This window comes from Lepisosteus platostomus, chromosome 3 (assembly GCF_059453375.1).
Source record: "Lepisosteus platostomus isolate fLepPlt1 chromosome 3, fLepPlt1.hap1, whole genome shotgun sequence".
Classification (NCBI taxonomy): Eukaryota; Metazoa; Chordata; class Actinopteri; order Semionotiformes; family Lepisosteidae; genus Lepisosteus; species Lepisosteus platostomus.
Genome location: NC_142613.1, coordinates 31,890,397 through 31,906,807, shown reverse-complemented (window position 1 = coordinate 31,906,807; position 16,411 = coordinate 31,890,397). Strand labels below are relative to the sequence as shown.

The following is a 16,411-nucleotide window of genomic DNA, read 5'->3' as shown; positions in this document are numbered from 1 at the left end:
CTGGGAGGGATGGAAATGCCACAGTATACACACCAACAGCGTTTTCTATAATTAAGTTTTTAAATGAAAACAATGTATTCTGTGTATAAAGAACATGGTAACATTTAATTTGTGTAACATAAAAGTAGCGCACACCCCAAAGCCTACCAGGTGTTGTTCAGCCTGGCACAAGACTCATGTTAATATACACTGGCTTCTTAGAAATGGGACACAAAGAATTTCATAAGGTTATTAATGGTCTTTGTGAAAGTTTTCTAATTAATATTAATGAAATGATTTTAACGAAATGAACAAAGCAAAGTAAGTTTAGAATTGTAACCCTTCAGGAATCCTTTAACAAAATCCCACCCATCCTGGTACACTTGTTCATGTAAAATCAAAATACAGTACACATTATTTTCTACGTTTCCATTGCCCAGCAGAGTAAATGAGTACTTGTATTATAACTACCTTCGTCTGATTGATTAAGCATTTTCTGTATTTCTCAGACATCCAGTTTAGTTTTCTTGAAAACAATCATCTTACATATTTTTATTTATATTTAAATGTTTTATTTTTCACTTTTTCAACAAGTTTGCTTCCTCTGCTTAATATATCAAAGTGTAGCAAAACGATTCTTTATTAAAATGTTCTGAACAATTATAGTACATCTATGAACATTGTGGAATTTTAAAATATGTTTAGCTTTACGATTAGGAAAGCAAGACGTAGTTCAATCGTTTTGATAACTATTTCTATTAACGCTTCCTCAAGATCCACTAAACAAAGCTCTGTGAACTACAGTACCTTTAACTCTCTCTACCAGCCCCACTTAAAAGCACTCTAAAAGTCAAATTTTCCAGCATCAATTTCACCAGCACTGAGAGCGTTAAAGCTGGAAATTTGGATTGGAGGCGCCTCCCCCTCTCTGACCAAGCAGTTTAAGACTGAGAAGAGCTTTAAATAGCAGGTGTTTGAAATTGTGATCATTTCCAGAGTCTGTTAGTGCAGCACACGGTTTTATCATGTCAGCTACCGGCACGGAAACAAGCACCCAGCTCCCTGCTCCTCCTGGACGGGTGTTTTTTCAGGCAGCCCCGACTGGTGGCTGTACTGGTGCTGGACCCGAGAGAAGGGATGATTCGGTCCAGAAGAAACAGGGCAAAGTAACCGTGAAATACGACAGGAAGGAGCTGAGGAAAAGGCTAATCTTGGAGGAATGGATCATTGAACAACTCAGTGAGCTATACGATTGCGAGGTAGTCTTTAATATTTTAATATTGCTGTAATATTGTCCGTTAAAAGGAAGCTTCGAAATCTGTAGGTAAATATAAATTATTAATTAACAGCCTTTTGTGTTTTTGTGTGCGTGAATTTGGTGTCCGAATAATACATTTTAAATCATGTTATTTCTTCCAGTGGCTGGAAGTGAAAGGTTAATCTGATTTTATATAGTAGAAAATATGTATGGGATATTCTACAAATTGTTCTTGATGTAACATAATCATTATAAGAATTTAAGAATCATTCTTATTTACCGTGAACGGATACAAAAACTGATATGCATAGTGATGATCGTTGTGCCGTAACTTGTCAATTTTAAATGACTGATTAAACCAATTAATCATTCATGTTCAGGTCTGTGCCATCTTTTGCTATAAAATGCATAAAGTTGTTTATTGCAGGGAGTCTCGAGTAGAAGCAGTAGTTCGGTGGTAATATAATTAAACCTTTTTTTCGTATAACGCGATTGCAGAAAATGTTCCTGAGATTAAAAGCTCTTTATAAATATATAGTTGTTTAAATACGATATCGTGATACTACTGCAGTATTACCTATTTGAGAATTTAACTGTGCGCGTTACTTATATCGTACAGCTATTGCATCAAATCTGCGGCTTCGACAGGCGTGAAACGGAGTGTCATTATTGAGACCCCTTTCCAACCAATTATCTTGGCGACAGTTTTAGTTGAGCGTACGAAGTAATGAATTATGGAAAATATTGGATGTGGCGCCCCTTAAGTAGCATTTCATTTCGTATGTATGAAATATAAAAAAAAATGTATAAATTATTTTGTTTTACATTGAAGTTGGCTTTATCGTCGGTGGTCAAACATTCGACCTTGACATTTTAAATCTCCGCTAGATGTGTGAATATTTAATTTACAAATAATATTTATCTGGTGACCTATCGCCACGGAGAAAAAGAAGCTGTTTACTGTAAAACTTCACTTCTTGGTTTGCCAAGCATGCAGTATGTGCTTAGAGTTGGATGATATCACTGTAATTGCTAGGTGACATTAATACTGCGCGCCACTCAGATTTTATGCTACTGTGTTTAAAGAAGAAGTCTCGTAGAGGCTGGTCGTATTTTATTTTTCTGTATCAAAAGTTGAGAGGTGAGGTATTCGCAGAAGGAAAAACAGAGTTAAATGGTATGATATTTTGAGCTGTAAACGTTTCTGTTTTGGGCAAGGACAGTGTAGAAAATTATTCTACTGCAATCGTTTCTGATCTTTAAGAATATTACTGAATATGAATAGTTCCAAAACCATATTCTACAGTAGCCAGTTTTATCGACCCCGGCAAGGGCAACAGTGTTTGAGAAACCCCTTCAGAGACGGGACAATGCTGGTCTTTTGGCAAACACTTTTTTATGGTCTTGATAGTACATGCCTAGCAGTAGCTGGCTGTGTCTCTCCTCTCAAATTGATAACGGGGGGAGTGTGCAATGCACCTGTTTTTTTAACGTAATATATTTAGCAAACTGATTTCGAAATCTTAGGATACTTGCCCACAATGGTTTGAAGCAGCAGTCTCCTTTCATTTTGTTTCTTTGAGTCAGTTTCATTAAATTCATTTTACAGTAGGTAGCTGGTAAATGCTTAAAAACTAGACTCTAGGAAGTAGCTGTGTTTGTACTTGACACTGGACATCTAAATATTTGGCTCTTTGAAAGGACAAACAAATTGTCCTTCCCATCTGTGTAAAAGAACATCTACAATGTTGCTGCTAACACTCTTGGGTGTCATGGAAGGTCCATGCCACTAAACCTAGAATGCTGCTCTTGCAATGTTAATGTTGTGACTCAGCATCTCCAGACTGTTCTTTGCCCATCACTTTGGAGAGCATGTCTGGATATTGGTGAAGTGGTGTTTTGTGATGAAGTGTTTGTCACTGATGTTTGGAACACCCATATGCAGAAGAAGGCTTGTGTAGAGAAACAACAGATCTTGTTAAGGTGTGAGTGGGTACTGATGCTAAATTTAGATGTCAACTTGGCAATGATTGTTGCTGTACAGTGTTATTAATCATATAATGAGATGTTATTACAGCAGGATCAGTGCAGTTCCATAGTCTTTCAACACAATCATATTCATCTCTATACGGTACAAGACACTAAAGACTGCCATTGTAGCAGTTTATGCTTTGCCCTGCTCTGTTGTTGGATCTCAACCCAGGTGACTGTTAAACCCCATTGCCAAACATTGACAGATGATATTGGTGACCTAGCTTTTGCTTTAGAGACAGAACTGGAGGGGAATCCAATGGTGTATTTGCAATGCAATCAGTTTCTTTGTCACTGCATAGTTGTTGTAGCTAACCTAATAATACCTTATCTTTCTTACACCCGAAGAAGGCTCCACAGCTGAAAGTTTTCTCTCCTCTTTTCAGCATGGAATAAACCTATTACTTGATCCTAATGATGCACACTCAATATATTGACTTATATGAGGGTCTTTCACTTTTATATATTATTGTCAGAAACCTGTTTTAGAGCATTTCAACAACTATAAAATGCAGATTAAACAAATGGCTGAAATAAGTTGTTTTTTTTTTTCTTGGGGTTGACTATTTTGGCATAATTTGAAGAATGCATCTTTTGATGGTACTAAATTTACAGGTCTGTTTTCTTTCAGTAGTGTCCTTGATAATTGCTTAAATAAAAAAACATCTAGAACAAAGTCGTTTTGAATTTACAAACTACATATCTGTGGTTGAATATAACATGCACCTTTCACATGATTGTTCTGTAAATGGAAATTCTACTGAATAATAGTATGGGGAGTGAATTTAAATTTTGTATTGTCTATACTTCAGGTACACTTGTTATAATTACAGCTACAAATGATTACAAATGCCCAATCTTTGTGCAGAGTACTCAAGATACCCTTATGTGTCCCTTGTTGTTTGTACCGTGTGTTCTGTAGGTTAGAGAGAAATGACACTGGGAATACCGTAGTTCTGCTTCTTAGTTTCATCAACCCAGAGTAGGTGCAGTTTAACATGGATAAAATAAACACCTAGTACATGTTGAAATACATATTGTACTCTGTTATAAATGAACAGGACAACCATTGTGTTACAAGTGAAATAGTAATGGTTCCTCAAAACTGTTAATGTGGCAGTTTTTAATGGAGGGGAAGCAGTTGGAGAAGATGTCATGAAACAGAAACAATTTCCAACACGTACAAAATAACTGAATACCTACTTTATGAATATACATTTTACAGAAATAAATAGTGGTTCCCAATTCTAGTCGTGAGGGGCCAACATCTCTTCTAGCTCAGTTCTTCATCTTAAGCAAATAAAATATGCTGCAAACAGGAAATTGATTTTTTTCATTGTTGGCTCACTAATCTCACTAAGATTTATCATTGTGCAAATTTCTGAACTTTAGAACTATTCTCACTCAGGTGAACAGTAATCCATTTGACCTCTGGAGTAGAAAGCTCTCGTTACTAGATTTTTTTCATGCTGTCATTCCCATTTTTGTCTGTTCATCATAAATTGATCGTGTTTATTTCTGACATCTCATAATACAAGCGTAAAGTTTTCTCTTTAATAAATTAATTGAGCACACGTAATTTAACCTGTTAACTTAATTAAGCCTGGTTAGACTTGAGGAATTGGAAAGAAAGCATGTCTCACTTTTCAAGAGAACAAAACTCTTGTACCATCTAAATGTTGGAGGTTGGATTAAGTCATTGATTGCCAGCTTTGAACTCTTGATTGCTTCCAGACAGGGAGTAACACTTTCAAATCTGGCTTGGCATTTCAGACAAATCTTCTGTTTTGTAGTTGTTGAAAATTACTCCACAATCTGTGAGACCAGAAGGTATAATCTTCACCAAGACTAATGCAGCTTGGTCTTTGTGATTAGTTTTGCACTGCCAGGTCATAACAAGTAATTGAGGGAAACCCGTCTGCATGGTGGCACATTGAGGCAGGTCACTTACTGCCTTTCTTGTGACCTGATCCTGTCGTGACAGTATTATAATGGCGCAAGACCCGTCCTTGTGCTGCTCATGTAACAGTTTTCTTGTGGGGCGAGAGCGTCACGGTTATGCCCTGGATGTTCTACCTGCCAGACGTGAGCCCCACTGAACATCCATGGGATTGGCTGGGAAGTCACGTGTCATCTTGGGTTCGGAATTCAGTGAAAAGGTTAATGCAGGACATGAGAGGAATGAACCAATCTTCCAAGACAGTATCCACAATCTAGTGCATCTAGAATACAAGTCCTGTATTCCTGTGATTTCTACTGAAGAAGCTCTGTTAAGAAATAAGCAAGTTGTTGCATAAGCTATTAGCTGTCCCAGTGATAGCAAAGCTCAATCAGTGTAACGCATTTCTTTGTCATATGTGATCAATAAATTGATGGTGACAAAACATTTTTGCTCTGACATTTTCCATATCGCCTTACTTTTGAGTTGATTGCAGTTATAGGTCTCTATAACTGAAGTATAAAAATTGGTATACTTCAATATACCAATTTTTAAAATTCATAATTTTGTTGTCAGAATGAACCTTTGAGGTCTTGAATCACTTCATAATTTTGGTAAAAGAATGATTTGATATTAAGGACTTTGACTTTAATTTTCAAGGTGTTTAAGGCTACTTTCCATTACATTTTGCCCTTCATCTTGTTTGCTTGTTGTTGATCTGTTGTCTTTGTGGGTATGCGAGTAATGAGTACAGATAAAAATGTTATTCTTTGTTGGTTCTTTATTTTTTATGTTGAAATGCAGACTTAAATAGCCCTACAAGAACTAGTTGGACTACTGTCTATAGGAAAAACACTTTTAACTGTTACTGTATTAGTAATGTATATTACGCTTCAAATGTTTTGTCACAGTAGTGAGATTCTAAGCTACATCCTGCCAGATCGAAATACCTTTAATTCACGCCTCTTTGTAATGTACTTCAAGCAGAAACATGACAATGACAGGCACTGAAAGATTGTTAAAGACATTGTTCCATCCACATTCTGAATTGTACTGTGGAGGCAGTAATGATGCTCTTAAGCCTAATAATTGAATAATGGCAATTTCAGTGAGAGGAAGCCTCTCTACATAACTGTTTCTTAAATGTGAATCTCTTTAAGGTGGAGGCAGTGCATGTAACCTTGAGATTCTGAATCTTAAATTGGAAGCACGCTGCCACATCTTTGCTTCCTGGACCCCTGATTTAATATTAAAACAGGTAGTCCTGAAAGTGCAGTCCTCAGTACTGTGGGTAGCAGTGAAAATATTTCTGCGCATTTTGTTCAGTATTCTGGAAGATGTGCAATAGTCTCCATTATAACCGCTTATTTCACAAAGTAAAAAATGAAACAAAGTTTAGTTTCATTTTATAACAGGCCTGCACTGCAGGATTATCTTCAGTGACTGCTAGTCATTGGTGACTTTTTTTTTAAATGCAAGTTAAACATTTGTCTGCCTGTACCTCTAGTCTCTATACAGTGGAGATCCTTAGGTTGTCTTGCTCTTAGCTAAAAATAATATTTGAAAGACTAAAGTTATTACAACTCAATGCTAGAATATCTGCATGTTTCTTCAGAAAGATCACTGCTTTGCTTCCATTTAAACCCCAAAGCCAGATTTTCTTTTAATATTGAAAGGAAAATCTTTTGCTTTCATAATTGCTGATGTGACACTCATTTTTAAAAAGGCTAGTTTCTGGTTTTGCACATTTATTCTTCTTGTAACCAAGCCTTGTTTTTTAAATGCTTCATGGGAAAAATCTGTATTATGCTTTTTAAATTTCAGTCACACCATTTCCAGTTGTTAATGTTGAATTGGGCCTGCATCTATGGCTTATTAGGCTCCCTTGTTACCTTTATAAAGTGCTTAATCCTATCCATTATTAAGAGGGAATTTATAAAACTTGATGGCAGATGACTAATTTCATTCATGGGGCATTTGTCAGGACTTGCAGTAAGTACATCAATTGATTCCTGCGGGTTATGTAGGAAAGTAATAGGATTGTATTGCGTGTGGCTTTTGTCTTGATGTAAGGGAAAAATCATGTGCTGGATCTTGATTTGAATGAATAATTTCAGAACATCTGTGAAAATAGCTTAGTGCTTTTGTCTTTATTCACAGCCAGTAGGACGCTTTCTATGTCCATATTTTGCCATTTTAATGTGGTAACATTGCAGATGCTTGTTGATTTTAATATATAGCATTCAGCAAAAAAGCTTCTGTTCTCGTTCTTGTGAAATACAGTATATGCAGTGTTGGTTTTGCATTTGAAACTGATGGCAAGATTGACTCCAGTAGCTCTGCTGATTTAGCACCGTTTCCAATAGGGAAAGTAAGCCTGGCATACAGGTCACCTGTATGGATTTAGGTTTACATACAGTAGCTACTTTAAAAGGGTTCCCAGAGAATAAAAAATGCATAACCCTGAGATATGCGAGGAAGTGATGGTTACAAATTAACTTGGAATTGAATTGTCTGGCTGCATTTTAAGCTGCTGACCTTAAAAATTCTATTCTGTGCCACAAGCTATGTTTATTTTGTTTTATGTGAAACATAAACGCATCAAGAGCATTTCAGTTTTTAAAAGCAGTGTGTTTTTGTGCCAGTAGAATAGTTTTCAAAATGTTATCTCAAAGTGAGCCCTTTACAATAGCTGGATTAAAATAATAATAATTGCTTACACTTTTATATAGCGCTTTCTGGACACTCCACTCAAAGCGCTTTACAGGTAATGGGGACTCCCCTCCACCACCAATGTACAGCATCCACCTGGATGATGCGACGGCAGCCATAGTGCGCCATAATGCTCACCACACATCAGCTATCAGTGGGGAGGAGAATAGAGTATTGAAGTCAATTCATAGATGGGGATTGTTAGGAGGGTCAGGACCTTGGTTTTACATCTCATCCGAAGGACAAGATATAGGCCTAGACTCCAGGATTTAGACTGGGGTAGGGGAATCATTAAAAACATGGTGCAGGTTTAACTTGCAACACCAACAAGAAACCCATCAAAATTGACATGAAATGTAAACTAAGGTAACGTTTGTTTTTGTTTTTTTAGCCACATCAGGCTAAATTTGAACTTGTCTACCTGGAGCAGATTAGAGAATGTTGCTATAGTTACTTGACCAGACTTTGTCAAAAATTTGGCTTTCAAATTTCACGGACTTCCACATGATGGTTGTCTATACAATAAAAATGCTAATCCACTACCATGTTTAACAGTAGGTTGAAGGTTTCCTGTTGCTTTCTCCAACAATAAACCTGTCCAAATGTAGGAAAAACACTTAAGCAATGACGTGTCACACCATATTTTCTTTGTTCCACTGGTCACAAGTCTAGGTTTTGTGCTCATTACACCAGGTTAACCTTTGGCTTTGGTTACAGGTGGTTTCTGTATGGCAGCTCCATCATAAATATCGGCTTTGTGAAGCTCATCGCGTACAGATTTTGATGAGACTGGGTCATGCAGGTGTAGATTCAGTTCTGAGGTTAAGTTTTAGTGGCCATTGCCTTGTGGTTTTTAGCAGTTATTCTGTTAAGTGTCCATCCATCCCTATCGGTGAGCTTCAACTTGGGACAACTGTTCATCTTTCCTGATGTTTTCCCTTGTTTGGCATATACCATCATGATTTTTCACACTGTTGCCCTTGATGCATTATATTTTCCCGTTTCTAAGATGTGCGTCTGAACCTTAGGCACCCTAAGGAGATGACATCTTTCAAAATGCGAGATCTTGCATATTAAAGTGTTGGTTTTAAGATGCCTTTTATAGGGGAAACATTGGTTATTAGTATTGAAATTATGAAAAGTGCAAAATATTTGTAATTTACTAAATCCCAATTACAAGTCCTTTTTTTTATTAGGTGTTTCCATTACTTTGGCCACCCCCTGTACATGACACCTTATATTTGCATATTAGGCAGGCTTTGCTAATGCTTCACTGTACACCCCACTCCTCAGATCACGAAAGGTTTCTGTTCTTTCAGTATTTGTGACCTGAATCTTATGCAAGACGGAACCCTTGGTTATGGCATCAATACTAATGGAGAATTACGTAGCGTGATATTGGAGCGATCCTCACATTTTTGCCCTAGGCATGTCTCCAAGTGAGAAAGGACAAGAGAGCAGAACTACAGGCTCACCAGCACTTATTGTCCTTTTAAAGGCTATTGGGTGTGTGTGCTAATCGGAGGGGGTAGGCAGCAGCAGCTAGGAGTCCTTGAGGTAGGGAGAGAGGACAACTTCCCTGATTATATATGGGAGGAGGGGATGAAACTACACTGAATGGGGGGAAAACCCTATCATTAGAATATTTTAAACCCCAAATACAGCATTAACCAGGAGAAACCCTCAAATTAAATCTAAACATGAGATCCAGAGATCAAAAAGCTGGGAGAGGAAACTCGAACATCACCAAGTCTGAGCAAGGATGTGACATGAGGACTGGTCTAATTAGTGAGGTACTGGAAGTGGTTGTTAAAAATATAGAGGTGTGATTTGTGAATGTGGTTGAGATTCATATGCATTATCTGGTTACTGTAGTTCCTGTGATCTGGTGAGAGTGGGATACCAATTTATTAAAAACAGTACAGCAATTAAACACAAAATAAAATCGAATAACTGGGGTGCTTCACTGACATGATTTCAGTATGGGTTGCTCTCAACTTTTAATAAAAACGCATAAGATAATGTGCAGCTGTTTTCACATGTGTGTGAAAGTTAGTTTGAAGTGTGAAACGGAGGCCTCATGCTTGCTAGTGGCAACTACTCCGTGCTCTTCATCCATGGAAGGAATTTGTCCCACTACTTGCTCTTTCATGTTGCGTGTGTACTGTAACTTTCCGTACCTATTTTTTTATGGTACCCCCAGGAGGGTTTTAGGTCAAGTTGAGTCTTGCGTTACCTGGATTGAGGCTGTACTACACTTTCCATTTTGCAAATGTGCCAGTTGCTCTCTCTTCCCCCCCCCCCCCCCACATGAAGTTATGGGTATAAATCCCATGTGGAGTCAACTAGCAGTACATGAAATGTTTGTAGTACGGCCATTTAAATGCTATATGCTGTAGGTGTGTTTGTATCAATACAGACTTTAATTATCAAGAACCAGGGTTTTTCTTTTATGTACTATGTAGAAGTGAAATCTGGGAAGACTTGGCAGCTGGTCTATGTTGTGGGTACAAGATCTTTCTTATGTATTTGACGAGTAGAAATCCTGACAATGAAATGCTAATAGTCGTTAGGAAACAGTCGAAAGTGCGCTGGACCCAGTTTTGAGACTTTACTTGTTTAATGCAAATAATGCAGTGCTTAAATGGTTCTAATTTATCGTGCTTCCAAAGTCATTACAAAGTATAGCCTTTGCAGTTTAACACTTCATTTTGTGTAAGTCTTAATTACAGTAACTGACTTAATGTCAAATGGAGAAAAAATGCAGTATCCATAATAAAGGTTACTAAGTCTTCTATTAGACTTTTAGCATTTTCATTCTTGGGCAATTTTATAATTAATAATTGCTTACACTTTTGTATAGCGCTTTTCTGGACACTCCACTCAAAGTGCTTTACAGGTAATGGGGACTCCCCTCCACCACCACCAATGTGCAGCATCCACCTGGATGATGCAATGGCAGCCATAGTGCGCCAGAACACTCTTTATGATTAGGACTATTCAGTAGGCTGCCAGTAATTTCTGAAGACACCTGACAAATTACCAACTTAGGTGCGTTTAGTTTCTCGATAGATCTCGGATGACGCTATTTGCAATTTTTTAAAGAACAGCAAAAGTTGTAGAAAGAAAAACCACACTTGAAATTGAGTCTGTTACTGAAACCATTTTGAGTTTTTTGAATTTTGAATTACTGAGGGTGGTAAAACATGCATTCTACCTTTTGAACAAATAGTCTTTAACCAAGCTTGTACTTACTGATTTAGATGGCATATCATATTTTCCCCCTCTCAAAGTTACAGCAAAATGCAAACCAAAGAATGGTAAGGCTTTGATTTTGCTATTGTTAATTCACTATCTAAAAGATTTGAGGTAATATCTTACTAGGTTATTGACTCTTGTATTAATTTATTTTAGGTTCCTAGTAATTGAGAAATGGAATTTTGAAGTAACTACTATGTTACAGAGTCTTGGCTTTGATTACATTAAGTAAAGAGAGCTGTTCACCTAGAGAAATTGTATTTTCCTTAGTTCTTCTTGTTGGAAGTGGATCAGCTAATTTTAAGTTGTATTCACAAAATCGTGTTATGGTTTGATGGGATCTCTTCATTCTATTTTAAAGTAGGGATGCCTGGACTACTTAAAAATTAGTAAAACCAAGGCAAACAGTTTATAAGGTTATTTTATGCTAAAATACTTGTCATACCCCTTTAACAAGATATCGGCTAACATTACAATACATTAAGTATTTTTTTTGCAAAGGAGAAGAAGCTATTTTGTGTGGTAATTATTAGCAGATTGGTCTTAGAATCTCATCCAGATTCAGTGGCCAGCAGCCATATTGACTGGCACCCTACTGAAGCTAAGCAGGTGTGAGCCTGGTCAGTACCTGGATGGGAGACCTGGGAAAAACTAAGGTAGTGGGGCCAGCAGGGGGCGCTCACCCTGAGGTTCATGTGGGTCCTAATGCCCCAGTATGGTGATGGGGACACTATACTGTAAATGGGCGCCGTCCTTCGCATGGTGGTGGCCAAGTATGTGCTTGAGGAAGACAGTCAATTTCCTAATTTAATACATTTTAATGATTCAAATTTTAAGCAAAGCAGTCCCGTCTCAATTACAGGCTTCTGAAAGAGAAAAGTTGATTCTTTCATAGCAACTTAAAAAATGTTGGTGTTCTGCTTTGCTGAAGCACTAAGTTATTACCATTGATTCCAACAGAAGTGCAATCTATAATGAACTGGGTCTGATTCTGAAATCTAGTAAAAAGAAATTGAACATGAGGACACAGTTGTCAATTAGATGTACATCCATCTTCCATCCAACAAAACCAAAAAATCTAAATTTTATATATGGTTGCAAGTAACTAAATCTGATAACTAAGATCGTTGTGAAATACTGTAGCGAAGCATTACAGATAAGTATAATGGAAGGGACAGCAGCAAAAAACTAATGTAAAAAGCTTACACTGTATTGTGCTGTGGAGTTTTAACGTCTAGCATAGTCTGATTTATATTTGAATAGAAATGTAAAGATATTAAAAATTTTGATAATGCCACTTGTATGCACATTTTAATGCTGGTACAGGTTTATCTGTAGGTTTGAATGGTCTGGCAATTCATGGCTGAAGTTAATATTTGTGACCAACATTTTAAAATCGGTTGTCAATACTGGAGTTCTTTTCTGTTTGATTAAAAGCTTCACTTACTTCTTATCATGTATTGTTAAATGTTAATTTTAATGTGGTGAAGACGTGTGTGTGTGTGTGTGTATATAACATTCACTACAAAGATGTGCTCCTGTCACCTCTAAACATGAGTTCACACCTTCCAGTCCTTATAGTGAGGATACTGAGAAGTAACAAGTTTTAGTCTAGGAGACACCAGGAACTTATTTTGCAAAAAATTGACCTATATCCTAATTAAATCACTTCAGTTTTTTGGTAACCGATCTAATGACCTCATCCTTCATTCTGTAGTAGTTCTTTCCTCCTGTACTCTTCTTAAACCAAATGTTCATTATGCTTAAATGCATTTTATACCTATGCTGTATGAATAGAATTAGGCTAATAAGCCTTTTCATTGATAGCCCCCTAGTGAGAGAGCTATTAAATGGCTTTCTTGCCTAATGCACTTGCTGTCAACTTCACACAAAGTCAAAAATCTATAATCCATAAATAGAAGGCATAAAAGCCTTCATGTGATTCCCAAAGGCATTGCTTTATCCACTCAATTCTCATTTACTGTCTTTAAACTATTCCTTTTAAGCTGTAGCTAAAATAATCGATTTTACTTGTCAGAGTAGAACACTCCATGGGACCCATATTGGCAAACTTAGAGGTGCATTATTTGAACTAAAATGGTGAGTTTGACCCTCCATCTTGTTGCATGGATTTGTCGGATTGTCATTCCTGAGTGATGGCTTGTTGGCAAGGTTTTGCCAGTTTTATAACTGGGCTAAATGTCAGAATTCAACTTTGCTGCCATTTTGTGAGTGTTTCTAGTCCTTTTGTATCCAAATAAGTTCTGTCATTGGCATTATGACTTCATGGAAGGCCATCGAGTCATTATCTATTGATAGAATGAAGTTCTATTGCACTAAGATTTTGGTTTTGATGGATGAAGTAGAAAGGGTCAGAAGATGCATCCTGGAAATACAGTACATAATGCTTGGCACTAAACTGTGTGCTTCATGTACTGTAGCAAAATATAGGTTGGAACCACAAAGTAGGAAATGCGGGTGTATGGGGCACAGCTTTTGCTTGCACTTTTTAAATGAACCAGACTATACAAACTGAAACTGAAGTGTTGTAGTTGTTTGATCATAGATACTAGGGTTGGTTTAATGTCTTGAAAACCCCATGGTATTTATTGAAAATAATTTTATGGGAATTCACTTGTGGACAAATCTTATTCACTGATTCCTAATATGGAGTCGCCTCCCTTCCCAGTTGTTTTCATTGCCCTGAATAAAAATTCCTGTTCTCCCTGTCACGTTAATGCCACTAAATGGTTGTTCTCAAAATGTTAAAATGGCCACCTGTACAGTCTGTTTACGGACTTAAATGGCACATCGGAGGGAAGCTTTTCTTCAGATCCAGTGTTGTCTGTCTTAGATCTTTAGGTAGAACAAAATGCACACAGTGTGTTTTAGCTTTTTAGTTCTTGTCTTTTACCTGATTTTTAATGCTCACCAGTTAACTTTATTTCTAAATGTCTTAAATTTTACAGCTTTTGAGTGTGTACAATGTGTACACTTTTCTGAAATGCTTTCAAAATCTGTGGATGTACACAATTACTGTAGTTTCCTTGAAAGAAAGGAAAGTGTGTTCGTGTATGTACAGTATAATTCATCACATGCTCAATATGAAGAAATCGTATGACCTGTTTGGATCTGTGGTGGACTAGCAGTTGAGCCAGAAATACAAAAAATGTTAATGGCAAGGCTATTGTGAAAACCTCTTGGGACCTTATTAGAGTATTCACCTTTTAACATTGAAAGCTGAATTAAAATTCTTTAGAGGTTTGAATTGGAAATGATTCACTGTTGGAAATCATTTTTGTGTAATATGCAGTGCTCAGCTGAGGGGTGGAAAGCAGGGGGGATCAATGGTTTGTGAAGTATACATAGACTAAAATCTCTGGTAAGTTGAGTCATAGGTGATTTTGAAGTAGGGACATGTGGTAATGATGTAAATAAAACTTAAGTGCTCTCCTTTTCCATAAAGTACTCTTTAGGTTTGAAGAAGGAAATTTTAATTGCAGAAAGTGTTCTGTGATGTCACATACAGTAGTTGACGCTATCAACTGGTGTCCTAATGAAAATTTTAAAAACAAACCATATGCAGAATGGAGGTTTCAGGGCAGTTGGTTTCCCTTTGAATAAAAAAAGAGCAGTTTAGTCTCCTCTCCCTTCTCTTTTTAAAATGTCAAACTTGCAAACATTGTTTAATGAATTAATGTCACTTAAAAGCTTCATGACAAGGTCCAGAAGGACTGTATGTAAAAATAATGCCAAGCACTAAATGACCAATCCACAGGAATTTACTGGCTTGCAAGAAATACAGTATCTTCAGCCTGTGTGTCCAGGTCAGCCTAAATCTTTTATTCTCTCCAACATAAATGATTTAAATGCTGGAAGGCTCCATGGCCCATCTGTCTCATTTGGTAGGTAGGAGCTATCTGATCTGATGATATGTAGCCACTTCTTAACTTGGTATCTTGATTCATACCCCTACAACCCTTTAGGTAAAGAACTGCCTCCAGTCTTTGGTATTCATTCTGGACAAATCTACTGGGTAGACTTTATCAATGCTTTAGATTTTGAATACTTTGTATCCAGTTCCTACAGAGTCCCCGAGTCTTCTCTCTTATCAGTCTTATTAATCTTATCTCTGATTATCAGTATATCCCACCTTTTTTTTCCATTTTTCCCATTTTTTAATAAGTAGTCTCTTGTGTATTTTCCATTTTGATATTCGTTTTTTTGCTTTCTTCATTTAATACTCTGCTGATGTCTATATTTAAGTATCTGCCAGCTGTTTTCCCTGTCTAGAACGATCTAAACTTTTTTGTATTTCATTTGCTGCTTCTAAAGTATTTAGCTTATATATAATGTGTAGCTTACATTATATAATGTGTTAGCTATACTCAACGTTTCCTATACGTTGACCAGTTCACAATCCATATACTGTAGCTGCATTACTCTGCATTCCTACCACCTATGATTTGAGAATCAATCTTTTCTGAGGAATTTGATAATCTTTTGAAAATTCCATTAGCCACATACAGTAAGGTGCTTGGTGTATGACCATTATTGTTTCTGCTTGTTAAAAATCTTTCTGGCAATCCTTTACAAATCTGTCTGTTCTCTTGGATCTTATTTCCATATTGATTTAGCTTAGTTCTAAAACCAAATCAAGCACTTATTCGAATGGGTATGTGAACAATGAGTAGAAGATTTTAGAGTTGTTTAATTCTTCAAGACAAATACTACAATACTTTGTTTTTAACAGTGGCAAGCTATGGATTTTAAAGCTTTAATGGTATGGTACAGAAATATACATTTCTGCTTTCTTGAACAATAAGAACAGCTTTTTTTTTGTCTTGTAGAGAAGAGTGTTATTTTGGAAAACAAATTTGCAAGACCCTAATTTGTATCTGTTGAATCCTAATGAGGTGTTTGAATCGCTTTTCATTTGAATTTTTTTAAATAAATGAAGTGAGTTTAACCCTTTGTCCTAATGATTCATAAAAGAAACATATTGTACTCTTGCATTCTCGGAATAAATCCTTACCTTTGAAATGAAATGCACCATCTCTTCACCTGATTTCAATCTGTGCTTTGAATGTTTACCAAGAGTCTGCCTTTATGCATTTCCTAAAAAGCACCACCTTATGATTAGAAAGAATTCTGCCTGGTTATTATAGTCAGTTCATCTTTTAAACATGATGCTCTAATATAAAAAAACACAATTTGAAGTGGCCCATAGAGAA

At 36.7% G+C, this 16,411-nt stretch overlaps 1 protein-coding gene across 1 annotated transcript in view; it reads left to right on the top strand.

Annotated features, from left to right (window-relative positions):
• The first annotated feature begins 957 nt into the window (after positions 1-957).
• ppp1r14c (protein phosphatase 1, regulatory (inhibitor) subunit 14C) overlaps positions 958-16,411 on the top strand; it is a 33,766-nt gene continuing 18,312 nt past the window's right edge. The window contains exon 1 of the mRNA XM_088625236.1: positions 958-1,238. Coding sequence (XP_088481362.1) covers positions 1,005-1,238 — 234 coding nt within the window. The 5' untranslated portion in view covers positions 958-1,004. The remainder of the gene's footprint in view (positions 1,239-16,411) is intronic.